The 27,314-nt window shown below is 42.4% G+C and overlaps 2 protein-coding genes across 5 annotated transcripts in view; both read right to left on the minus strand.

Annotated features, from left to right (window-relative positions):
- The window catches only part of LOC118123653 (septin-9), an 83,315-nt gene extending 65,115 nt beyond the window's left edge, over positions 1 to 18,200 (minus strand). Inside the window, exons 1-2 of one of the 3 annotated variants that reach the window (XM_035181156.2) lie at positions 17,838 to 18,200; positions 6,721 to 6,783 (exon numbers count right to left, since the gene is read on the minus strand). In XM_035181156.2, the coding sequence (XP_035037047.1) occupies positions 6,721 to 6,783; positions 17,838 to 17,859 (85 nt within the window). In that variant the 5' untranslated portion in view covers positions 17,860 to 18,200. Of the gene's footprint in view, positions 1 to 3,097; positions 3,144 to 3,230; positions 3,377 to 6,720; positions 6,784 to 17,837 lie in introns of those variants that run through there. The other 2 variants (XM_035181161.2, XM_035181160.2) reach the window with 2 other exon arrangements.
- Positions 18,201 to 22,648: 4,448 nt separating this feature from the next.
- LOC118122855 lies at positions 22,649 to 24,634 on the minus strand. Of its 2 annotated transcripts, none has more exons than XM_035179751.1 (4): positions 24,474 to 24,634; positions 24,044 to 24,370; positions 23,550 to 23,683; positions 22,649 to 23,171 (listed from the first exon to the last, which is right to left on the minus strand). In XM_035179751.1, exons 1-4 carry the CDS (start codon positions 24,586 to 24,588, stop codon positions 23,085 to 23,087), a joined length of 663 nt encoding a protein of 220 aa, XP_035035642.1. In that variant the 5' UTR covers positions 24,589 to 24,634; the 3' UTR covers positions 22,649 to 23,084. The 2 variants fall into 2 exon arrangements, with proteins under 2 accessions (XP_035035642.1, XP_035035641.1); XM_035179750.1 differs by having other exon boundaries at positions 23,550 to 23,686.
- Positions 24,635 to 27,314: the final 2,680 nt, after the last annotated feature.

Here is a 27,314-nt window from a genome sequence, read left to right on the forward strand (position 1 = left end):
ACTACGGCACAGTACTTTACTTTTAGCTTAATGGGGGAATGAATGAAGTCTCTGACAGTCCAATATGTAATGAGATGTTTGACAAAAGAGAAGTGAACACTTGCACATGAAGGTGGCGAGGGTATGAGTTCACGTATATAACACGACCCTAATGTAAGAGTGAATGTGAAAGAGTGTTAGAAAAGGTCAGACAGTTTCACAATATGACACACACACACACACACACACACACACACACACACACACACACACACGAAATCCCCCTCATGTGGCCCCAGAGCGCACATGGTGAAGTCGCTTCCTCTAAAGTATATGCACAGCTGTAGTGACAGCAGCTGCCCTCAACCACCAAACAGCGGCACTCAGCCAGGCTGTGCTAACTTTAATCAAATACAGCACCTGTCGGAAATATGGCTCCACTGAAGTGCACACACGCACACACACACACACACACACACACACACACACACACTGGCATACCCCCTCAATTACTTTTGCTTAGTTCTTTGCAGCGAGCGAGGTCTGTATGTGTGAGCAAGTATCTCGACCATCTGCACAACGTGTGTGTGTTTTCCCTCATGCATGTGGTTGAATGGCTGAGTCAATAGAGAGAGCAGCTGCCCTTCATCAGAGATGATTCTCATAAGGCCTCTCTCTCTCTCTCTCTCTCTCTCTCTCTCTCCATCCCCATCCCGCCTCCACTCCCTCTCTCCGCTGGGTCATAATCCCGTGTAGTGCGTCAACAAGCCAGCATTGTGATCGCCATCCTCGTCGTTCCCCCTTGCACATGCACATTGTTCTGCTCAGCACGCTGCCATGGCAACTGACCCCACAACACCAATGGCGTTTCACCAGGAAGGAACATGGCCACCGTATCCTTCAATAAATTTCCTCTTTTTGAAATCCATACAGGTCGATATTCATGACAAGTAGGGTGTGACGAAGACAATAACAGGAGAAACAGCACAATAACACTCGCTGCCTTGACTGAGGTTTCTCAACTGTGAGAAAAGGGATTTACTCAACTCAGCAGCCCCACCTGCTGGGGGAAGTATATGCTACATATCAAACTTTTTTTGCACAAACTCAACACGACTTTCACTGAATTTATTAAAAGGTTGGTTTGAGGTAGTTTGTTGAGGCTACGCTACAAGTCATGAGCTTGACATTTCAACGGGGGCTGACTGTGGCTGTGTCTCACAGACCTTCATCAAACATCATCAGCTGACCTCCCTATGACTGGACAGAATGGGACACGTCAGCCCCTTTAGTCACAGTCTCTGTGTGGATGATGGACATAATTATTTCCATTGTCAGCATCGTCTCTGTTGATTCATGTGGGAAGGACGAGGAGAGTCTCGCAAATCAGCATCAACAAGAGGAACATCAGCGAGAAGTGAAGTGAATCGATTTGGACAACGAAGACGGGAGGTGCTCACGTCCAGATGACACGGAAATATTACGACATGTGAGTCAGTAGAAGCCAATAAATGCAACTGAGTAATGAGGAGGATTCCTTAGCTTGGCCTTCAGGGACAACACTCAAGCTTCATTACAGTAGGTAAACCTTGAAGTAAGTGCGGGAGATCAGGGGGACACCTGCGAGCTCTCCTGGTCGAGCCGCCGTCCAGCATACGAAGGCTTGAGCTCTCCTGCTCTGACCCGGCCCTTTGCTATGTGTCTTCCCCCACTTTCTCTCCCCATGTCATGCTTACTGTCCTGTCAGTTCTTTTGAATTTTTTGATCTTATTTTTATTTATTCATCTATTTATTTTGTACTGTCCTTTCAATAAAAAATAATACATCAAATGTGCAGAGTAAGTTCCCGTTAGTCATGTTAGAGTGATACATGTGTGAGGAGAAGAGGTGCTCCTGGAAGAGTTGAGTTGTTAAGAGATTGTTGACGATGGAAAAGGATGACCCTGCTGTCAGTCTGGCCTGTGATTAGCTGGTGTGCATGGATGCTACGGCAGACGGTGACTCCTGGACGAACCCGCTGGCCGAGAAGGACCATATGCACACAGAGACACGTTCAACACACTACACCACACACTACAACGTGCTAAGTACCCCAGTGAAAATTCGCACAAAACTGAAACATACACAAAGTATGTCCTGCTGAAGCGGTTACTGCTCCCTGGAGGAAGCACCTGGAGACAAGGGGCCACAATATGAACGCGCGCGCGCGAGAGAGAGAGTGGGTGAGACACACACACACACTAAAGAGTTCACATCCAGATCTCACGCAACATGTGGGTCCAACAAGCTACAACCACATATACAGGTACACACATGCACAGACACACACATGCACATGCTGCTGCAGCCACTTCGCCATTTTCACGCCAACAAAGTTTTTTTTTTCATGCCAATGAGCTTTTTTACAAGTCACACTAACACCCATAAAAATACCACTAAGAAGCAGACTGCATCGCCTCACTGATGACTTTAGCATGATGTGCAACACACACACACACACACAAACTCTTATCAGCTCTATATGCATGCAGTTGTGGTAAATTGTAAAAATGAAAAAAGGAAGGATATTATATTGAAAAGTTTGCTCAGCTTTGTTATAGGGGACTGAGGCAGGGCTCGGTCTGTCCTGTTGGCTAAAGGAGGGAGTGACTGATGGCCGAAGAGGGATCAGAGCCACAAGGGACAAGAGTAGTACTGTTCAAACAGAGCTCTTTCCTGTTTCCACACCACAGAAGAATGGGAGAATGCAGACTGAGAAAAGGGCAAGAGAGAAATGTCTCCGAAATAAGATCTGTTTCTCTCTCCAGAAAGCTTTTGTCTTCCTAAAACACACATTATGTTGCAGCGAATATTGAAATGCAAGTTGGGAGAGACAGGCAGACAGGCGGGGCGACTGATCAACCACCACGCATTTAACAGGAAAACGATGGGATGGAAGGGGTGGAGATGGTGGGCACAAACTGGAGAAACAGGAAAAAAGAACTGGCAAACACCACGGGCAGATAAACCAAAACAAGTCCGCTAAGCTGCCGTACAAGCCCCGCAGAGCTCCCAGCTCCAGAACCCCAAAGAAAACATGCAGTCAGCAAACAGGACAGAATGAGAGAGTGGAAAATACCATGGAGGGGAAAACAGAGGCAGGCTCTCATAGAAAAAGTCACTCGATCACAGTGAGGAACCTAGAAAACTACGCTGTTGTTTTCCATTCAGCAGAGAAGCTCGTCCTCATCTGGGCTGACAGTTGGTCTTACCTGAGAATTTGTCCCCCTCCATAACCAGAGCACTCCCTCCACAGCCACATGTAGTGTCTGCTCTTTGACTCTCTCTTTCTTTCTCTCTCTCTCTCTCTCTCTCTCTCTCTCTCTCTCTCTCTCTCTCTCTCTCTCTCTCTCTCTCTCTCTCTTTCTCTCTCTCCCTCTCTCTCTCTCTGTCTTTTTTTGGACTTCCCTTTCTCTCGTCCCTCTCTCCCTCTCCCTCTTTTCCTCTTCTTACTCTCTCTTTCCTCTCTGGCTCTCCTTCCCTCCCTCCCTCTTGATTCCTTCAGTGTGCCTTGCTAATGAATTCAGAATTACGACATCCCCCATGTGCCGATCATATGTTGCGTTTGCCGCTTCTCTCCCTCTTTCTTTATTTCTCCCTCTTTCTTCAGATGGGACCAAGAGACTGAAGCAGCATTGTATCTTGAAAATAGAAACCATTAGCTCCACCATGTGACATGCACGGACCAAAATAGCCCGCTGTACTTGCAAAACCTTCTGCCAGCTTACTCGAACTGGTGCTTGAGTGTGTGCGCTGCGGCCTTGATTCATTCGATACCCACCGATACTTGTCAAGCTGGTGCGAGAGACATTCCCAAAACTGTGGCCTTAGACGTCCTCACCGTACACAGCTCACAGACACAGCTCACAGACACAGCTCACAAACACAGCTCTGCTTTTGTACACGTGTGAAAGGATGATAGTCCTGACAATGCAAAAACCATGTGGGACGCAAGAAAGGGAGAACTTCTACTAACACACACTTCCCAGAAATGTCCTCACAGGCCAGTCACGAATAACTGGAAGACAAAAAGAGAAAGACAAAAGAAAACTGCTCTCGAAAGGTTAGTGAACCCCCTCCCCGTCCTCGCTCTAAATCATGCTTGGTCTGGAGCAGTCTCTGAGTTCAGGAAATTCAGATGACCTCCGACGCCTGGCGCTTCCCTCGCGCCGCGCCAGGGCTCAGAGGTCGCGCGGCGAGCGTCTCAGCTACGATAGAGAGATCAAACACACTCGGACATGTCAAGTCTGCTCTCGTGTTCAACCCACCGCTGCTCCACTGACCTGTCGCACGTTGACCTGTATTTGTGTAGTCATCTAAGTGTTTAGTGTCTGTTTTAAATGTGCTTGTTTTCCATTTATATACAATGTTGTCTAAATGTTCACTGTAATAACCTCGGCTAAGGAGGTTATGTGTTTGTCTGCGTTTGTTTGTCTGTTAGCAGGATTTCTCAACCAATTTCCATGGAATCTTGTGGAGGGGCGGGATATGATCCATGGAAGAACCCATTGACGTTTGGTGCGGATCTGGATCAAGAAATGTTTCTTCACTTTCTTCAACATTGTGATATAGGGCATTTTGCAAGATTTTCATTGATTTCTGTACAATTTGGTGCAGGTTCCAATTAAAACCTGGATCTAGTGAATTTAAATATGGTTTCATGAGGGGACTGTTTGGCCTTGGTGGATGTATGTGCTCTCTGAGGGCCATTCTAGATATATCTCCATTAATGCTGTAATTAAAACCATCAGATGCACTGGGTGATGAAATCAGGGAAGTTCACACTTTGGCGGCCCCCTATGGCCGAAATATGTAAAACTGATGGTGAGATGATGAAGAGTGTGTGTGTGTGTGTGTATGTGTGTGTGTGTGTGTGTTTGTGACAGCAGGATCTGCTGACTCCCAGATAGGAATTAACCACACACAAATTAACAATAGACACAGTGTGGGTATCTGTGTGTGTTTGTGTGTGCATGAGTTGAGGTTACAGTAAAGCATCCTCCCAAACACCCGCCAGACTCGTAAATCTGCCCTGTTGGCAGATGTTTTGTATGGGGCATCTCCCGCACGCACACACGCACACACACACACACACACATGGACACACATGCCCTGTGGCGACTGAATCAATGTCAGGGAGGTCTGCTGACAAGCAGGGCCTCATCCTCAGCCCTAAGCACTTCCCCCAAGACCTGTGTGTCTGTGTGTGTGTGTGTGTGTGTGTGTGTGTGTGTGTGTGTGTGTGTGTGTGTGTGTGTGTGTGTGTGTGTGTGTGTGTGTGTGTGTGTGTGTGTGTGTGTGTGTGTGTGCAGTAATACATTTCTGTATCTATGTGTGTTTTCTGTCTGTTGGCATTCTTTTGTTTGCATGTGAATGTTTGTCTTCACAAAGCTTTTGCCTGTATCTCATTCCAGTTTAGAAGACATTCTACAGTTTTACACACAAACACACACATAAGTAGAAATGATATAAGAGGAAAATAATGTAGAGTCACAGTGATGACAAGTTTTTGAAAGCGTGCAGGGACAGATTTGTACGAACAACAAAAGAGCATTTCTGCTTCACTCGTCTTTCTCCAGATGCTTTGGTAGATTCAGAACATGTTTCACTTAGAATCAAATGAGTTTGCTTCACAAGTTTTAGTTTGAGCAAAAAGATAAACACCCAAAACTGAGAGGGCACATATGAAACTATTTTGCAAAGGAGGTCCTGTACTGACTACACTCGTGTTGCTGTCAGAATGTGTTTTCTGTCTCATGGGCTGTCAGCTCTCTGAGGGACAAATACAAGGACTAATGCCCAACTTTGCAAGGACTAATAATACATAAATGGAACCAGTATCCTGTTTCACAAGAGATTATCATCTCACAATCAGAGATACATTTGCTTATCTTCCTCGGATGCTCGTGCATTTTGGTTGAAGGTGTCAAAGTAAACACAAAAGGAAACGAGCTCATATTGCCAGTCACAGCTTTTAAATACTTCGAGAAATGGGCCACGGCACGACACAAAGACACACTCATTGTGTGTTTGTGCCCTCAACTATGCAAAGACTATTGTGTGTGCGTGTATGTGTTTCAGTGTGCATCCTCTCTCCCTCCCCTCTTTATGCTGATGCTGCAGACAGTGTTGGCTCTTCTCACTGCAAGATGCTTCAGTGGTGAACCTCAGCCACAGCTTCAGCCTATTTGCCAACACACACACACACACACACACACACACACACACACACACACACACACACACACACATGCAAACACACGTTCAGATGTGCATTCGCAAAACACAGAACTGCACATGTTTCCAGCCACTTGTTTTTTTATGTATGTTGTGAAATTACAAATTAAACAAAACCTGATGGGATCAGGAAAATGTGATGATAGAAAAATTTGCAAATATTGCAAAAAAATGTCATTGTAGGACGGTCTCTGAAACTCGTTATCACTGCATCGCTTATCTGCTGTTTACCTGCCATCACTTATTATATGGACAGGAAACGGTGCCAGCTCTGCCTTCAGAGTAACCTCTTCTCTCTGCTGAAGGTCAATCTCTCTGATTTACATAACGCTTAACAGGGTTGGAGAGCGATAACATGGAAGCTGGACAAGGCAGTGTATGTATCCCTGAATTTAAAAGGCTGATGATGTGCTGTATGTGGGGAGGGAGGGATGAATGGATAGATGAAAATACCAGTGGACTCACTGGGACTGGTGATGCCAGATCCCTCTCTGTCTGTTCTTCTTGCTCGAGCGCTGGCGGATCTCACTGTAAATGGAGAAAAGAAGAACAAATGAGTAAAGTCTCCTCTAACGTCAAGAGAAACTGACATCAACAGATGTAGCACCACCCATTCAAAAGTCTTAAAGGTTCAGTGTGTAGAATTTAGTGACATCTAGTGGTGACGTTGCATGTTGCAGCCGAACACCCCTCACCTCACCCTCCCCTTCCAAAAACATGAAAGAGAACCTGTGGTAGCCTTCAGTTGTCAGAGAAACTCAAAAGGAGTTTAGTTTGTCCAGTTTGGGCTACTGTAAAAACACGAGGGCCTCTGTAGAGAGGACCCGCTCTTAATGTAAATACAAAGTATTTAAACATATAGGGGTTCGAGGGTAAAGAAAACCAGAATTTGTACGATTTAGATGATTATGAACTAGTGAAAACATTATTTTATATAAAATTTCTTACACACTGGACCTTTAACTCACACAGTAATAATGCAGATCAGCATTAAGAAAGAAATATTGCATAGATCATTACAGTTCTGTGCCCTAGTGGCAGGTTTGCATTAGCCTGATAGCAAGAGTTACATGACGCACTGTTCCAAAATAGCTAATTGAGGATAACACATCCAAGTGCATTCAAATTGCCCTTGAGCAACTCCTGAGGTAAATTTTCCCTTTTGTAGAAGCACAAGCAACAGATGCTGTGGCATTGGGTGGAAAACGGTCACTTTACATTCTCCTCAAAGCCAAATAATCTACGGTTGTCATCTGGAAAAACAAGATCAATCTTATGAAAGATTGTTATTACTGCCGGCCACAGAGAAAATGACTGTGACAGAAACAAGACATCTTTTAGATCCCATTTGTGGTTTGTTTCTATTTTTGCGAGTGTATGAGGTGGAAAAAATGCTAGTCAAACGTTGTTGTAGCACACAACTCTCAAAGTAGCACAGCAATAAAACTGCATTGCATGAGGCAACATTTTGATTATTATTTTAAAATGTTAAGTAATAACGATTTAGTCCAAGCTGAAAGCCAGAGAGTAAGTTACAAACACCAGCAGGTAAACTATATACAACAGCACAAAACTATACAAGCACACAAACACAGCGTTATGTTGAGCTCAGTTACCTGATACTTTTATAGTTACACAAGGTTTCTCATCCTCATTCAAGCTCATCTAACAGCTCCCAGTGTGACCAGCTAAGTCCTACATGATGCTAGCTGGTTTAGGAATCAGAGGAATGCCTCTTCCTCTCTGCTGATCGTCTACCCCGTGACACCGGAATGCTACAGATAATTCCCCACTGACTGGCACTGGTGAGTGTGTGTGTGTGTGTGTGTGTGTGTGTGTGTGTGTGTGTGTGTGTGTGTGTGTGTGTGTGTGTGTGTGTGTGTTATTTATGTTGCAGAGAACCTAAACTGTTTACACAGTCACATTATGAGGACTTATGGGGACAAAAGGCAAGTTGCCATGATGTATAACGTTAACTTTAACATGTTTAAGGTTGGAGTAAGGTCAGGTTTATGTTCAGGTTTAGGTTTAGGATAGGGTAAGGGTAAGGGTAAGGGTAAGGGTAAGGTTAGGTTAGAGTAAGGTTAGGTTAAGGTTAAGGTTAAGGTTAAGGTTAAGGTTAAGGTTGAGGTTAAGGTTAAGGTTAGGTTTAGGTTTAGGTTTAGGTTAAGGTTAATAATCAAACCCGCATTTATTTAAACATGTTTCATGTGGATGCAGAGTGAATAAAAACTATGCCCCTACTTTAGACTTCTAATTTAATGATACACAATGTATTTATGGTAAATGGTGCTTGCTGCTGTGATCAGACAGAGAAGAGTACAGCTCAGCATTTCCTGGCAGAGACGATGGCACCAAAACAACAAGCTACAGTTCTCTGAAATCATCTCTTCTCTTTCTTATCTCCCCTCCCCCCCCCCCGTCATCTGTTCTTCTCTCACATCCACACAGTGTATAGGTGCTGTTCAGACGAGATAAGTTCGTCCGGTGGCTGGTGAGTCAGTCGGCCCGTCCTGTTTTTAAGTTCTTAGAAATACTTTTCACCGCAAATCAGTGCACGAACCCTAACCCTAACCCTAACCCATTCATCTTCTGCCAATAATGCCTCAAACATAGTGGTTTTCCACCTGTGTTGTCACTGTGTTCAGCAAAAAGACAGCTGGTCTGAGGGAGAGGGGGTGACTGTGTTTGACTGAAGAGGATGTGAGCAAAGCGTTTGTCATCTGTTTTCAGTGGGGTGAATAGAAACAGGTTATAGAAACAGTAAACACTGATCCATAGTTGATGTGTGTGTCAGTGGACACAGAGGAAGTCCTGCCTCTTTAAATCCCCAGAGGCGTGTCAAGGCTGTCAAAGATGCAATAGTGAAAGAGTCAGACCCTTTTTCTTGCTTCAGGCGCAAACCATTAATCTGCCACGGGCCATGTGATGACGTCATCACACTATTATGTGAGTGTGTGCACAGCGACGTGTGTTCCAGAGCTTTCAGTGTGTGGAAAATGACAGAACAAATAGGAGCCAGCTCAGTCTCTGCAGGCCTCGCAGCCAAAATGCATGTCTGTGCCTATTTTCTCTTCTAGCCGGGAAGGTTAGCTGAACACACCCACACACACACACACACACACACACACACACACACACACACACACACACACACACACACACACACACACACACACACACACACACACACACACACACACACACACATATGCCCTTGCAACAGAAAGTGCTTCAATCAGACCAAGCAGTGTGTCCCATTATATAATTTGACACTGAGGGGAGTCGTGAAGTTTAAAGTGAGGACTAACGACTGATATGAAGCAAATATGTATCAACCAATCACAGTGGGCTGGAATACACAGTAAAGGAGGGATGACTGCAAAGTGAAACTGTATGTTGACACAAAAGTGTGTGTGTGTGTGTGTGTGTGTGTGTGTGTGCAAAGGTCGTGGCTGGGCTTACCTGCTCAGTCTTGTCCGGGGCCACATAAACACACTCACAAACACATGATTTTGCATCAACACACAGTTTAACTTTCCTAACCTAACCATCCCTAACCTTAACCTGGACCTCAGAAATGACGTTTTCAGGTCAGTGTTTATAATGGAAAAGGTCCTAAAGAGGAAACAAAACACACATACACACTCACACACAGACACACACAGACAAACACAGTCACTGCATCAACAGGTTTCATAAAAAATCTCCGACACTATGGTCCATGTCTTTTTTTCCACCTCGAGGGGATTGGTAATCTTCTGAGGACATATTTGCCTCATGACACTGTTATGTACAGCACAGATCATTACACACACATGACACATGACTGAATGAAATCCAGTGTTTATGGAAAAAAATCCTAGAGCTGGAAGTCATATGTGGAGCAGAGTGAATGAACGGCTGGCCATGTATTTGCTATAGGCCTCAACTGATTGATGTCAATTGCAGTGCTAGGCCAAGCTGTGTATTTGTGTGTGTGTGTGTGTGTGTGTGTGTGTCATGACCGGTCAAGTGCACAGCTCTGCATGGACAAACATGTCACCTTATTAGTTAATGGTCTCGGACAACTGGAGAAGGTAAACAGAGGGGAGAGGCTGCAGCACTTTAACCCACTTGAGACCCAAGAGCAATTTCATGCACTCACACATAAACGAAGGCCTGCAAACAGATACGCATCCACCGGTTGAGTGATTTGCAAAACCTACACCATAGGGCATGCTCTGTCTCTTTCGAGCACACAACTAGCTGAGGTTTTTGTTTGCAAAAGGAGGTCACGCCGGTCGTATTTGAGCAGCAGGGCAGAGGAGGTGAAGGACCCCCCCCTCCTCCCCCCTGTCTTCTTTTACTTCCGACCTCTCCTTTGTGGATAGGTGCTACTTTCATCAAAACATGAATCAGTTGAGTGGCAGGTATTGTTGAAGACCAACTACAACAGTGTGAATCAAGAGGGTTACAGCTGCTGATTAACACTTTTCCTGCTGGTTCTCACTTTTACATGGTTTTTAACTATTGCATTTTAAACCTTTCTATACTTGATATACTTTGTACCTACTTAAGATGCCTAACTGGATTAAATATCAACTCCTGCTCAACATAAAGCTCCAGTGTATGCATTATGCAGACATTACTACTTTTTATTTTTATTTATCTATTTACTTTTGATCCAACTCTGTTCTTACTGACTGTTTTGATAATTTTATAATGTTTTACTTTATTTTGTTTGTTTCACTCTTTTATCATCTCTAACATTTCTTATTCTTATATTTGTGCTACTATTGTTGTCTAATGCTGTTGAAGATTTTAACTGTATTGTTTGCCCTCAATTCTTCAGTTTTAATATGTAAAGCACATTGAAACTGTGTTTTGACAGGTGCTCTATCATAATATTGACAATAATAATCATAAAAATGATGATTATTATTTCTATTATGTCTGAGCCTGTCATAATTTAATTTGTCCCACCACATAATTAACTAAAACTCATAATAACATAAAAGTCACCCCCAAGGCTGCAATGGCCACTAATTCTGTGAAATTCTATGCTCTAGATTCAAATTCAAAAGTGAAGTGTTATAATAAAATGTAGTTTTAAATTACATTGAAAATAATAACAACAAAAAATAGTTCTCAGTATGTTTTCCTTTGTCTAATCTTTCATTGTTAATTTACCTCTTATAATATGTTCCTTTTTATGTCGAAACAGATCTCTTGTACAATGCTGAAATATATGACATTATGTATATATCAATAAATATATATTATACTCAAAAGTCAAAATCAAGACGTGAGAACGGTTCACATCACTAACCCTCCCTCCTCTGTCTCACCTATCTGTCCCTTTGTGTTTGTATGTCCCTCATTACACATGTTAAGGAAATGCGTTTCACAACTCTGCCTGTGAAAGAGCAGAGATCCGATGGACTGGTGAAGAGAGTGAAAGAGAGACAGAGCTCCAGAAAGACTGAATGACAAGGGAGCCATTTATCAAGATTGTTTTTACAGACCGGATAAAGCTTTTTACCTCTTTACCTGGCTGCATTCTAAATGAGTCAGAACCACACTGAACACACACACACACACACACACACACACGCACACGACACACACACACACACACACACACACACACACACACACACACACACACACACACACACACACACACACACACACACACACACACACACACGCACACACACACACTCAAACCACCCCTACATCCTCTCCCTGCCCACTTCCACACTGTTTGCTGTGTTGATAGGGAGGGGCCGCCACATAAAGTGTAATCCTAAACCCGATCAGCTGGGAGTGGAAGTAGGTTATTAAACCGTCAAACAGCATCATATCCTTCTCTGGTCTACATAAAGGTCTGGTCTCCACTTCCTCCCACTATCCAGAAATGAAGTCCAAAAAATCCCAATGTGAACGCTGCCATCTTGCACATTTGGAGCAAGAGTCTGCGCAGTAGTGATCGGGGGGGTGGAGCTGTGGTAGCGAGGTCCCACCGACACACACGCTCAACCAATCACAAGTCAGTCAGTCAGCAGTCCAACTGTGAAGTGTCACGCCATTGTTTACCGCATGAAATAAGAAATTAAAACAAACTTGCCAGTAGAAATAAACATAAGAGCAAACATCAGTGTGACAGGAACAACCTAGAATGATAGAAACCATGTTTGAGGAAAAAAACATTTTGACGTTAACATGGACTTTTTAGATTGGCCCGTGTCCCATCTTCTAACATGGAGGAGGATTTATGATTTATACTACAGCCAGTCACCAGGTGGCAATCGAGACACTTTGCCTTCTCTTTTCAGGAGCCATCATGTCGTCCATCTTGATATTCAGTCTATTGTAAAAATATAAGTGTAAGAAATTAAATGTTAGATGCTTATAAAAGAGAAAATGCCACCAAAAAAGGTTTGGGGGTAATCATGGTTAAAAAACAGTTCCTTGTCTGCTGTATTTACACCCTACACCTTTAAGAAGGTTGCTCCATCTCCATGAGTGCAACGACAAACAGAGTGACACTGTGACAAAGTGGGGGTGGGGAGGGGGCTGTTTGAGGAAGGCCCATATAGTCGAGGAAAGACATTGACCATGACCCTGAACCGCACTGCACCCAAATGAATAGCACTTGTTTCGGCGCCAAAAGGTATAAACCAGCTACGCCTTTTCCTACCTCTGTACTTTCAACATCTTTTCCTTACTCTTCCCAATGCAAACATACGCCCAAGTGATATCATATAAAAGTGCTTCAAAAGGACAGGTTTCGATATCGGCCTATAAAACAATACTGGTGTGGCAGATAAGACGCCGCCTCTCTTCTTGTGAGTGTGTTAAAACCCACAGGGTCAGTGAAATAGTCCATAGAGCTTCATGGGATGAAACCTCCCCCAGCAAACATGTTCTTACTGTCAGTCACAGGTGAGAACTCACGATTCTCGGCTCAGAGGCGTTCACAGCAGACGTGACGTTTTAATTCCGCTGCTGAGATCACGTGTTTTCGCTTACATCACATCGACACCGGCGTCTGTGCTTATCACCAAAAGCTCTCTTGACATCTTCGTCAGTGCCTACTTCGTGTGCCGCACCACTTTTTCATCCGGGTATCGCATTATCGCGTGTTAGTAACGTCATCAACACACCCTCTCGCTCGCGGTTTGTCCTGCAGGGAATCTCCTGCTGTGTTCTCACATCGGCTCATTCGGACGTTATTCAGACTGTTTACTTGGAGGCTGGCAGGAGAAACTCCAGAGGAAGTCCGAAGCCTCTCACTCGAACATTTTCATTCTCACATACAACCCCTCTGGATAATTTCAGGAGATTATCCAAAGTTCAGTGCATGTCTGAGAGCAGCTTTATGTATGTTTATCTTCAGAAAGGGGGGAGCTGGAGCCAATCTGACTTTGGGTGACAGGTACACCCTGGGGTGGGGGTACACCCTGGACAGATCGCCAGCGTCTCACAGTTCAGACAAACAACCATTCACTCACACTCACACCTACAGTCCAGAGAACCTCCAATCAACCTAACCCCAATCTGTGGGAGGGGACCAGAGAAAACCCATGCAGACACGGGGGGAACATGCAAACTCCACACAGAAAGGCCCCGCCTCGAACCGGGATTCAAACCCTCTTGCTGTGAGCCGACGGTGCTAACCACTGTAACACTGTGCCGCCCTACACGAAAAATCATTATATAAATTGTTATAATACCATCTTTAAATTACTATGACTTAAGACTCTCATCAAAATGAAACTGAAACTGAAGCAGGCCCTTGACAGCTCAGTTCACCCTCTGCAGATAATGTTTATTTAACTCCATGGTGCTTATAATATTATAACGAGTGGTTGTCTTTAATACCTCTTTGCAATAAATGACACTATCGCGCTAATTCCAGAGCTCTATCGCTGCTCCACTAGGTTCTCGGAACAGATATGAATCACTGACACTAAAAGTGATTGCTTGTTGCAATAAAAATATTTATTCATGTCATGACAGGACAAGGTTGCTCCTGCCACACAGCGGAGTTGCTACCTCTTTTGTACGGGCTGTGTCTTACACACACAATCAAAACTTTCAAGTTTAGTGTTAAAATTCTTCGAATCAAGTCAAGAAATGAATCAGATGATGAGGAACTTGATTGTAATGTCCCTGATAAGCTTGGTGAGCTGCAAACAGTCCACCATTTGAAACGGTGATACAAACGTATGAGTCCATGCTCTTTATCTTTCCCATCTAGATGTCGGCGCACATGTTCTACCACACATCAGAACATCCCCGAGCCTGCTATTATCTTTTTACAGGCTCTCTCCTGGCCCCGGGCCGACAGTACAGGCAGCCTGCTGTATCAGTAGCAGCAGCAGCAGCATCACAGAGCTGCATTCTTGGCTGCAGATAATAAACACGGAGCAGAGTGGACACTTCAGAGCCGGCTCCACAAGGCTGAGGGGGGAGGATCACACACAGCAGAGTAAAGATAGACACGTTTCCCACAATCAGGGGAACTCCACATTGCTAAGTTTGCCCTAAAAAATATTGTTACCAAGCCGTTTACATGGCTAATCAAAATGCATATTCCACTAATATTTATGTAGCCATGAAGACACCAATCAACTGAAAATGCAAGCTGTTGATGTTTAGAAACTGTTTATTTTTTCCTCTTCCATTCAAAAATGTGGCTTTTATTTTAGAAATAAAGGAGCAGCAGTTTTCTTTTACTGTTCATCTACCTCAGGTTTGTTAAACTAGTGCAGTGCCCATTCTAAACCTGCTTGTTTGGCCTGTGGTGATGCTGGTTGCAGCTTTTATTCTGAAACTATAAAAGGTGACCTGCAGTCGTTGCAACAACAAGTAAAGACCGCAAACGTCCACAGAACCCTGAAGCCTCGCCAGCGCTGCTGCACAGAGAGACGTTCACCTGTTGATTCAAAATGGAATGAAGGTCGACTCAGTACAAAGAAACCAGGACTGGATGATTAGTTGTCGTTGCCGTTGTCATGAACACGCATGTTGTCTTGGACAGGCTGTTGTTGTGATTGATGATTTCCAGCTATTAATATTGAACGCATATAACGAGTCTAAATCGACACTGCACTTCCTTGGGCTCCTAACAATGCACATGCAAAGTGTGAAGCCGATAAGATGAACGTTTTTGGGGATCACTGGAATTACTATGTTTGAAAGTGTATGCCATTTACTGACCATAAAGAACAATCTTTCACTCTGGAGCAAAAAAGAAATTAATAAATAATAATGTGACATTTATCGTGATAATAACTGATATTGACCAAAATGAAAAGTTCCCTGTTATCCAGCCAACAGATGTGTCCTGCTTCCTTTCCTCACTGGCCTCTGACGCTGCGTTTGAAGTTATGCCCTAAACTCAGACCTGTATCTCCATGACACCGTTTGAGATCCTACCGCGCAGAGCACTGTACATGCATGTCCACATGAGCTGAGCACTTATTAGTATTATTATTCACAGGCTTCTAGGAAGCCAAATTGAGGGTTAGACCATCCTCGGCATGTTCTTCTAGATGACAGGGCAAATATGTCTCAACACAGTTTATAGCTCGACTTTCAAGTTACCATCTAACAATAGCTCCAGGCCCCGAATCAAAGCCTCGCTGACTCTCCAGTATAAACAAGCTAAAAGCCATAATGCAGCACAGAATGGGGCATTTGTCACACAGGTACAAGTAGTGGAATTGTGTGTGTGTGTGTGTGTGTGTGTGTGTGTGTGTGTGTGTGTGTGTGTGTGTGTGTGTGTGTGTGTGTGTGTTGAGGACATAAAGGCACATACCAGTAGGAGAGTACTTTGAAAATAATGACTCTGTATGTGTGTTGGAGAGGGCTGTTATTCATACAGGTTACTCATTGATTCAGACAACTGGAGGGAGTGGTGTGCAAGGCAGGGATCGGCTCCACGAGCAGGGTTCATGTGCGAGGGGCTGCATGAGTGAACGCAGGCTCACACACACCTATTCAAACACACAACCACCTGACAGATACACACATTTCTGTACGTGAGTGTTAAAACTGAAAGTTCAGATGTGCCAGGGAGCATAATCAGTCAGTGTGTGTGTGTGCGTGTGTGCGTGTGTGCGTGTGTGTGTGTGTGTGTGTGTGTGTGCGTTTGTGTTAAAAGGCTTTTGCGTACAAAACAGACACATACATGCTGACAGAAACACTGCCCTTCCTCTCTCAAAGTCACCCCTCCACAGCTCTGATGCCTGTCTAAACACCCCTACGCACTGGAGAAGAGGGCCTTTGACAACACACACACACACACACACACATGCTTTGTTATTAGACTATTCCCAGAGTGTAGCCCTGACAAAGAATGTGACAGCTCCACACACGTCGCACGGCGAAGGGGTAACATGAACACACGCAGGAGGAGGAGGAGAGGCAGCATGACCCAACATGCACTTGGCTCCGACAGAAAACCGCCCGACGCTCCATCGTACAAAGACTCAGAGGGAAGAGGAGCCGGGAAAGCCGGCATTCCGGGGGTTAGGGTTGTGTACACTGGACTGAGCCCGAGCTTAGAGGGGAGAGAGGGAGAGAGAGATAGGGGGATGAGGAGGCAAAGACGAAGATGGAGAGTGATAGTAAGCAGTGCTGAAGAAAAGGACAAAGGAAGAGGGGAGAAGAGGGATGTGACGTGTTTCTATGAGGATGTACACAGAGTAATAAACTGTTTGTACGTGACGAGGTTCAAACCTCAAGGCAGCAAACACCTCTGGAGTGTCTTTGAGCAAGGCAGCAACAGAAGACTTTACCTGCACAAATCAGTCGCATCACCATTCAGGCCACAAGGCCCCCAGTGTGTCTCATGGGATGGTTAAACTTAAATCGGAAACCAGAAGACTTCTGGCCCCAAGCCTATACACATGCAGAATCTGTCTATTATCCCTGAATAAACGTACGCATTTGTAGATTTGATGTAGATACATGAATCAAGTCATGCTTCAGGGAATAAGTGAGGGAGGAGTGAAGGAGCTGGACCATAAAACTGTCAATCCAAGAAGATTAACGAGCAAACTGTCTTGTAAAGGGAATTAATATTGTTATATTTAAATTTTTGCCTCCTACAAATTTGAAATCCTGCAAAGCAAATGACCAAAGTGTCCAAAAAACAAACAGCCACAATTGGCCAAAAGTGACACATTAAACTTTCGTCTTTTGTATGTTCGTCCAAAATAAAGCTGCATTAGGCCCGAGAATCTCTGTCCTGATGCCCTGCGTGTGGCTACAGTCAGAGATCATCTGACCTTTGGAGTCCAAACCTGCAAGAAAAGCTCAATAACCACACCCACAGGTGCATGTGTGGAGCCCTTTGTAGAAACAAAACAGGAAATTAAAAAAAGGAGTTTGAAATGTTCCTCATCAGTGGGAGTGTAAACGAAAACAGGTTTCATATTCAGTGTTAATGCTATTAACCATTTGCCTGAAGTTATGACAGTCTCCCTCTCTGTTGTCACATCAAATACAACTTAAACCGTTTTCTATCACCAGGCTGCCACTAAGGTTTGATTTTCTAAGTTACCACAGGATCTGCACACACTCACCTGGATATAAACCTTTCTTCATGGTTGTCCTCTGTCTGTTCACTTGTATTTCAGCTCTTAAAAAATCTTCACAGCCGAAGTCCGGTTTCTCAGTGTTTTATCAGAGGAGGCACGTTTGCATCCGTAACGTTTCCAGGTTGTTTCTCCTCTTTTTTTGTGCGCTCCCCTCTTTCTCTCTCTCTCTTTCTCTCTCTCTCCTTCTCTTTCTGTCTCTCTCCTTCTCTTTCTGTCTCTCCTCAGCTGTCCAAACGCACCTGATGCGTGAGAGGTAAGAATTCAAAAAGTCAAAAACTCGCCTCTGGCTGAACTTCCTAAACTGATTCCCCGTCTTGAACTCGTTCCTTGAGGAGAGAGAGAGGCGGCGGACTGAGGGAGTCACACCTGCGCTCCTGACGCGCACGCGCTGCGCAGGAGCGGGAGTGGTTTACTGTCACTGTGGGACTTTCACGTGGTGCAGCTCGGGAAGTGGGAAGAAGGAGGATCTATATACATGTGTCTGTGTGAATGATGATCTGTCATGGGCTTGTGATTGATTCATGAACTGCACAGCTCAGCCCTCACAGAATGTAAAATATGACTTATATGGCCCGATATCAAGAGTATGTTATATGGTGATATATCATTTTTACATACATCCCTTTTAGATATATGACATAATACATATGTTAATAACAAATGTGAAATTCCCATGTATGTACATATAGAAAAATATATCTATTAAGTTAATTAAAACAACATAAATACGAAACTACAAGATGCTTATTTACGTTCATAATTTTTAACATACATGTCTATCTTATATATAGGCAGGTTTATTGAAAAAAACATATATACAAAAATTCTACATGTACAATATACAATATTACATGTCACATATATGTAAATATGTTCCGTGTATGTGTCACTTTTATATTTCACATTTATGGTATAATTCATCAAGGAACACGTGCCATCACCCACACACCAGCATATGTGGGTAAACTGTGTGTGTGTGTGTGTGTGTGTGTGTGTGTGTGTGTGTGTGTGTGTGTGTGTGTGTGTGTGTGTGTGCGTGTGCGTGTGCGTGTGTGTGTGTGTGTGTGTGTGTGTGTGTGTGTGTGTGTGTGTGTATGTGTGTGTGTGGGAGTGGGAGTGGGAGTGGGGGAGACAGCCTGTTGATAGTATAACCCTTGTGGGTGGCTGGGGCCACATGTGGGGTTAGCCCACATCTAATCAAATATCTATTCACAGCCTTTGACCTCAGATTCCACATGTCTAACTTTGGCGATCATGTACTTATTTCATATCCTGGTTCAAAGCAGCTCTGAGCTGCAGAGACCTCTTGTGGCCGCCACCTGGTTTCAACCTCTATGCTCAACAGCTCAACAACACGCAGCAGATATCTACTGTATGTTATCTGGCATGTTGATGGGCCCTTGTCAAGCTCTGACTCAATATATATGTTTTCTGTAATTAATCATGTTGTGGTGCAAGTCAAAACGTTTCTATCATTAGCCTCCATCCCCGGGGTCAAAGTCCTAGATGTAGTAGTAGATGCTAGATGGTTGGATACGTATCAAAAGGGAACAATTTAATTTTCCTTTGTGTGGGATGCTTTAGATCATGTCATCAGAAGACATGACGCTGTGTGGGATCTGGATGATCCTGTGACTGCTGATTCAGAGGTTCCGCGGCTCTGAGCTGCACATGTATCACACAGGAGGACCTCAGGTTCCCAACTCAATGTTCATCTGAGGATTAATGAGTAAAATCTGAAGTATGCTGAAGGAAAGCGTTTTATTATCCAATCCAATTGTCTCCAAATCTGTAATGAGTCAGTCTAACTGTGGCTTGACCATCTTAAGAGGAAATGAGTTCGAACAAATACTTTTTATCAGTTAAAAAACATTGTCAGTTAAAAAACATTGTCAGCCCTGTAAGTTGGATGTGCTCTCTACTGGTTTATCAATGAAAAATCTACTCGTTCCAAGTTCTGTGGCCAGATTCTTGACCAAAGCAGAAAAGGAGAATTAGTCGAAAATTGATTTCCTGCTGAAACTGCAGTGTGAGTAAAGATGATAATGTATGAAGTCTTTGCTGAATTTGTCGGAAAAATACTGAAGACAAATGAGTATGAGTTGAGTCAGTTGAATAGATTGAAAAGCCTTGTTGAAACGAAAAACCTGCGCAACAGGGGAAGAGTTGGAAGTTGTACTTATACTTAGCTTTGGAAACTTTTATGTGTATGTATGAGGATAGATAGATAGATAGATAGATAGATAGATAGATAGATAGATAGATAGATAGATAGATAGATAGATAGATAGATAGATAGATAGATAGATAGATAGATAGATAGATAGATAGATAGATAGATAGGTAGATATACAATAGTGTTAACTGGTCACCCATGTTATGATTCTATTAGTGCAAAACGTACATGACCCAAGAGCCCTTCAACTTTTAAACATCACATTTTCTTTCTCTGTCAGATGGTTTCAGAGTTTGTAAGCAGACGCTTTGACTCCGAATCCCTTTTCACCCAACACCTACCTACACTTCAAAAAGCACCTTGAGAACGTCACTGTTTCCGCTCATGCATAGAAAACAAGTACAACAACAGGAGAACTGAGTCATTTAGCCACTGATTCATTACTGTCGCAGTCCTCAGCAGCACCTCTGAACTGATAGACTCTGGACTATCAGCCTTCAAAGCCTCATTGAAACCACAGTAAACCAGATCATCTGTGCATGTGGCTTCCAAGTAAAAACTGCATATTCTTTTTTTTTGTAAACACTCATCTAAGCATTTGCCGATTGGCTGTGTAAAACGATGTCTGATCGTTATCTCTGTGACATACTGTGTTCTTGTGCTCTGGCGTACCTTGTCACTTGGTGTTTCCTTCTAGAAAGTGCTGCAGTTGCGAAATCAACATTATCATTATAAAAGGACATGAAATGTATGTACCAAGTAAAGGCTTCAGAGTTTCTGTGACCTTGTGGTGCGGATGCTCTTTTTGCAAATGTTGTTCTTGTAAGACGGGGTCTCAGCTTCCGCACTAGCACTCACCTCAAAGCAGTTTCCATTCCCCGCTTAAGTGTTTACAGGTTGCTCTTAGTGGTCCCCCTTCACACGTGCAGCCACAGCACACACGCAGCAGTGTACGCTGCCACTTTCCCCCACAAACGAGCGCAAACCCTCAAATAACACTTGAATGTTTTTTGGATGATATTTGCTGCTTTGTCATGGAAAAAAATAAGTCACAGCTTGTGACCACAAAGACACCGCACCAGTAAACATTCGCCGCTTTTGCACACTTTGCTGCAGCCACTTTTTTCCTGTCTGCCATTTCGATGTTGACTCGTGCAGTGTCTCTCAGGCCTGAGTTCAGATGCAGTTTGTCTTGACTTATGTTATTTGAACTGGTGCTTGATTAACAGTGTTTGAAGATGCAGTGTTTGCATTAGTGAACATGTGCTCTGGGCTCCACTTGGCAATGGTAATAAATTATCTTACTGTTTTGGTTTGGGGTTTTTTTCAACAGCAAGTTTCCTCTCGTGTGGTTAACATTGACAACTATTTTTTTTTTACAGATTTTACATGTTGATGTTGTGTGTTCCGTTGACCCATGGATATTACTTTTCCTGTTTCTCAGCATGTGTGACGTCAAAGCTCAGAGATAATTATAAAGAGTTTTCTTACTGAGAGTGAGAAGCATCCTCCATTTTAATCTGGTGCCCGCTGGTTTTAAATATTTGAGTAAGATCACTCAGACTTTCAGATATAAACTCTTCTCTTATGGTAAACAGCATAAAAAATCACACTGTCACTGTCTCAATTACTCTCAAGATTTATCACAAAAGAATAATATCTGGTTAATGTGTCATTTGGCGATCTGAACTGATTTCAGACAAATATTGCCTCGAATTTGAAAGTTCAACAATAGAAGATACATTATCCTCCATTCTGTGTGCAAATTAAGGCTGTGTGTGTAGTTTTGGCTGCAAAACCTGTCATGTCTGTGGTACAAAGACAGAAAACTGTAAAAATGTGTTTTACCACGATCAACTTTGTGTCACGGCTCCATTTTTTATTTGTTGTAATTGTATTTGTTAATGTCATCCCAATGCAGCTTATTGAATTGAATGTCCTGGATATCAGAATATACTCTACACAGATTAGCATGTTCATGAAAAATAGTTTCAGACTCAGATCCCCTGAACTTTCAGACCCTTCATTCGGGACACTTTCTGGTTCTGAAACAGAGGTGGGACATAAAGCTGCTGCAGGCCCTTTTGGCAGTAAGTAAAAAATCCATCACAAGAAATTGGCTAAATCCAGGTCCACCGAAGATTGGATAAATGGATTGAATTTAAACCCCCAATGCGAGCAGACTTTGTATTACTCCTCTGTTTTCATTTTTCTTTCTCCTTCCTAAAGCGAGGGTTAGGGTTAGGGTTAGGGTTAGGGTTAGGGGGGGGTTAAGTAGAAATGTATGCTCCCTTTGGTTGTTGTTCTTTTTGTTTTCTTTTTGTTTTTGGTTTCAAATTGAGTCTTTAACAATGGGTGTGACGGGAATAATCAATAAGGTGAAAAGTAAAAGCTGTATACTGATTGGAGTAGTGATACATACAAGTAATTAAGATAAATAATGATTTAACATGTACTCCGCTAAGTGAAGATTGTAGACTGAAAGAATGTCTGAGACTCAGGTATGACTACTCCACGCTGCATAAGCTTATATACATGTAAGTGGAGAAAATGGTCATTTGAAAGACATTGAAAAGATCTGTGTACAATATGTTATATTGCCTTTCCCTAATAAAAAAAATTGAAAAATAGAAAAAGTTTATTGATTACATAGCAAATTGCAGTTATTATCACAATACATAGCATCTATCTTATATGGCATTCAAATGAAAATGAATGTATTTTGTTAAAACAATAAATCCTCTGTCATCATGGTATAAACTTTACAAAACTATTAAAAAGAAAAAGTACTGACATTAAAGAAGATGTATTTACATTAAAAATAGAAAAGTATTCAAATTGTGATGTTTGTGCTTCACAGCTGAACAGGAACAACCTGTTCTGCTGCCTTGCACCTTCTTCCAATTTATCACTGTCTCTGCAGCTTCTCACTGACACACTGACATCCTGAAGAGACGTGTGAGAAAACATGCTGAGTTGCTACACTGCCTCGCATGCATCACTTCAGATGCACCCCAGTGGAGCGAAGGTTGAAGGGTTTCAGGTTCCAGACATCCTCAGCGTCTGATGGTGCTGCGCATGTCCTCGTAAACCTCATTGTTGGGGACACGTCTTGGTTTCACTGACAGGCGATAAGTCTTGGTCTGGTAACAACAGATATTGTTGGGTAATTAAACAATATGTGGTGTTGTATTTCAGCGTTTCAGAGTTTTTTCGCAACCTCCTCTGAGGCTTCAGTTTGTTGTGGAATTTCTCTTCGGTCATAGTTTATCTTTGTAATATAACTTTTTTATTGAAATGTAAAATTCCCTCTCTGCAGGTATCTCTGACTCAGGTATTATTATTATTATTATTATTATTAACTGGTGCTGCTATCATTACTAGCATCATTGCATCTATAAGTATCACTCTTATTATTAGAACATACAGTATATGTTATTGTTAACAAACCATCCTTGTGCAATCAATGTCCACAATCGAATTGAGTAAATCCAGTGTGTTCATTGTTTGAGTGTAGATACCTTGAGGATGATCCAGATGCAGGCGCCCAGGATGAAGCCAAACAGCACAACACCAGCGATCACAACAGCCACCAGCAGCAGCTTCTGATGATCTGTTTCACATGCTTGGTTTCCATTGGCAGACCCACCCCCATCTTCTGGAAATCAAATTCTTATATTACAAATCTGTTTTCCTGATTACAATATGATGTCGAACATGTACCGTCTGTTTGGAGTCTTTATGAGCTGTGAGAGCCTCAACATAACCAAGTTTGATAATGCTGCTATCATTACAAATGCATATTACGCTCAGAGAAATTAAAAACACGAGTGAAGATTTGAATAAAAATTATGCTAAAGCAGAAGTTTACTTTCTGTGACTGAATAAATGCTTGAATTACTGTATAAATGTCACATTTTGAATCACTTCTGTCACAGTGTTACATTTATGCTCAGAAGAAATTTTGAGCCAAAAGATTCAGTATCAAATTTGCAGAAAAATAAATGAAGCCCACCTGTCACCACCAGGACCACAGATCCTCCGGACGTCTTAATTACGCTGCCGGTCACCTCGTCAAATTTCTTGTACACACACCAGTACAGCGCTGTGTCAGCAGAAGTCAAGTTTACTATTGAAATGTCCACGTTGGGATATGCTCCATTGGTGTGAACCCTGCCTCTGAATGCTGGCACAATGTCAACTTTTTTTGACTCCGCGTAAATGACTTTATCGTCCTCACAGACACCCCTACACAGATCCAAGTACCCATCAGTCCTGTCAGACATCCTGCACTCGATGGTGGTGGTTTCTCCAGCTTTTTTCCACACCACTTGGCACCTTTCTACACATATAAAACAGAAACATGTTCACTCCAGGCATGAATTCAACCTGCCTTACATGACTGAAATTACTTACTTGGTCACTTCACATGTAATTTGTCTTACCTGGGACACTCAGGGCCGTACAGGAGAAGCAGAGGAGGGTTACGAGCTTCAGGCCGACAGCAGACATGCTGACAATGACTGAGACTGACACACAAAACTCCTGAGCAGGAAACATCTGTGTTTTCACCTACTCTGACAGATGTTGTCATAGATAGAATGGCAGATTCATATAAACAACCTCTGTGGTTGAGCCACTTCCGGAACTATACTTATATAACTTGAATTGAAAGGGTCAGAACAACCCATCAGAACCAGAATGGATGGATTGACTTCACATCAGGACTTTTTTTTATCCTCAATAATGAAGATTGCGAAAATCCATTTAATTGCATTATGAGCCTGATATTTCTACTCCGGATTAAATAAATGATGTAATGAGGCTGAATATAGCTTGAAATAATTTATGCAAAAAGAAAAAAAAAAACTTAACTAAACTTAACTTTCTCAAATACTTTTCTCAGAGGTCTCACAACTCACACTGCAAATAAACATCAACATCTTCATGAGACTAAATCCTCAGGTACAGCACTACCATCATTTCCAGTGAGTACAGCGCCATCAAGGGGCTGAATAACAAACTAACAGTTACAGTAGATGAGAAATAGTTCCACCATTTCAACAAGAACAATATTTATAAAGAAATGGAATGTAATTTTTTTTCCTTTAAGCATCTCCATAGCACAACATAACATCAAACAGGTGGTTAACAACACACTACAATGTAGTTATATGCAGATGAAAGTGTTTATGAATGTATTTGTGAGTAAAGATATCTCTGAGGAAACGAATAATGACTTAGTAAAGCACAGTAGAGTAATGTCCATCAATACAATTATTCTTGTATAATTTTGTGTCATGTGCATATAGTCCTATAACTACAAGAGGTTGAAAAACGTCTTATGTGCAGTGGTGGAGGAAGTACTCAAACATTTCACTTAAGTACAAGTACTAGTAAATAGACAAATGTGTATTGATGTAAAACTACCAATTTTCTAGTAAAAAGTAACAGATATGTTTTAAATATGAGTGCATCCTATTCCTGATATTTTAGTCTTCATCATTATGAGTCTTCACCAGTGATGCTGCCTGTCCTGATTGGATCAGTGGATAAATTCTACTGTCGTTCTCGATTACTTAAACAAAATATAAAAAAAACAATGTGAAGATATATTACACAAACTAAACAGAAAATGTTTGAAAGAGTAGAGAATACAAATATTTGCTGATATATGTAGTGAGGTAAAAGTGAAAAGTATCCAAAAATGAATCTACTTAAGTTAAGTATTGATTCATGATAAATGTACTTAAGAACAGTAATGAAGTAAATGTATTTTGTTACATCGCATTACTGCTTATACGTGATATAACAGGATACATGAATAAACTAAAATAGAGACAGCAACAGATAAAATGCCAGACAATGCTATATTGATGATTTATATGAGGATAAATAAAACAGTAATATAACAGACTGTTTACCATACATGACACACCAACATCCATTAAACCAAAATACAATATATGTTGATCAAATCATCTAAACCTTGAATCTTTAATCTCTCTAAAGCCACAAACGTTGACATTAATAAAGCAAATTCAGTTTTACTTTATAAAACTCTGAGAGGTGCACATGTATGAGATGAGGACCAAAGTAGTTTGAAGCTGAAATGACCTCAAAAATCCCCATTAAGTGGTCGCTGTAGAATTGTAAACTCGACATCAATAAAATCAATACAGGCTTTCACAGTCTTTGGGGATAAATTTAGAAGAAAAAAACACATCCCCCAACCCCCTCGGCTCTCTGCGCCTCCCTCTGGGACAGAATTTTTAAAAAGGTCCCTGTCCATCCCACTCTGTCCTCCATTAGTTCCCCTCCTCCAGTCTCATCCAGTTAAGGAGCAGGAGGGCATTTACACTCCCTTTTGTCGCTATAGAAACAACCCTGTCCATTTGCCGACCAGTGCTTCCTGTTCGGTGCTCCTGGTGGGAGGGAGGATAATCAGCAGGATCTGTCTCCACAACAAAAAAATAGAACCAAAGATTATTAAATTGTTTAATTCTTCGCTTAATACATAAAGTACGGCCTATTTCAGTGCTTGATGTTTGCATACTCATCAACAAATTTAACTGTGTTTCCCCCTCCTTCTCCTTTTAGCTGCACAGATGCTGAGTCAGAGCAGCATGACGGAGTGAATGGGGTTATTGATTGACTGATTGCTCGCCCTGACGCTCAGAGATGACTCAAACCATTTCCTCGCACATCCTGTTCCTCTCCACGGATCCCTGGGGACACGCGGCCTCATCTGGAGGAACACGTCCATAATGACCAAGTCAATTCTCTCTGAAGTTGCAAATGAGCGAGGATTCATCCCAGACAGATGAGTTAAATAACTCAGCATATGGCCGTGGGGGAGGAAAATGCTAATCTCCCGTCTTTCTAGAAAGATTAGTAGGATGATCAAGGGGGATAGACATGAGAGTCTGGTTCTAATGTGCTTTTACTGATTAGTTGTTGACCTGGACTAAAGAGCAAACTGCAGCGTTGCATTTGTTTGCCACAGCAAAAAATAGTGCAGTTGTCCACTCAACATTTTGAACTCGAAATGAAAACCAGGTAATCACAACTGACTCATGTCTCATGAGGTAGAAGACGTATGCACTTATTTTACTAAAGTAGTGCAGCAATACCACAAACAGCAGAGTGCTCCCCCAAGACCAACACATCCTTCAACACGATCGTTCTCTTGGTAGAAATATGTCACAAAACAAGGTCTTTAACAGTGGAAACTCAAGATCTGTGCATTATTCCTTAAAAAGTTAACAAAAATGTTGAAAATCTAT

The sequence above is a fragment of the Hippoglossus stenolepis genome, chromosome 16, assembly GCF_022539355.2.
Source record: "Hippoglossus stenolepis isolate QCI-W04-F060 chromosome 16, HSTE1.2, whole genome shotgun sequence".
Taxonomy (NCBI): Eukaryota; Metazoa; Chordata; class Actinopteri; order Pleuronectiformes; family Pleuronectidae; genus Hippoglossus; species Hippoglossus stenolepis.

Coding starts and splice junctions, on each gene's coding strand:
- LOC118122855 (XM_035179750.1), bottom strand. CDS start 24,588: ATGTTTCCTGCTCAGGAGTTTTGTGTGTCAGTCTCAGTCATTGTCAGC. Junction 24,371..24,473: donor TACGGCCCTGAGTGTCCCAG/GTAAGACAAATT, acceptor TTATATGTGTAG/AAAGGTGCCAAGTGGTGTGG. Junction 23,172..23,549: donor GCATCTGGATCATCCTCAAG/GTATCTACACTC, acceptor TGTTGTTACCAG/ACCAAGACTTATCGCCTGTC.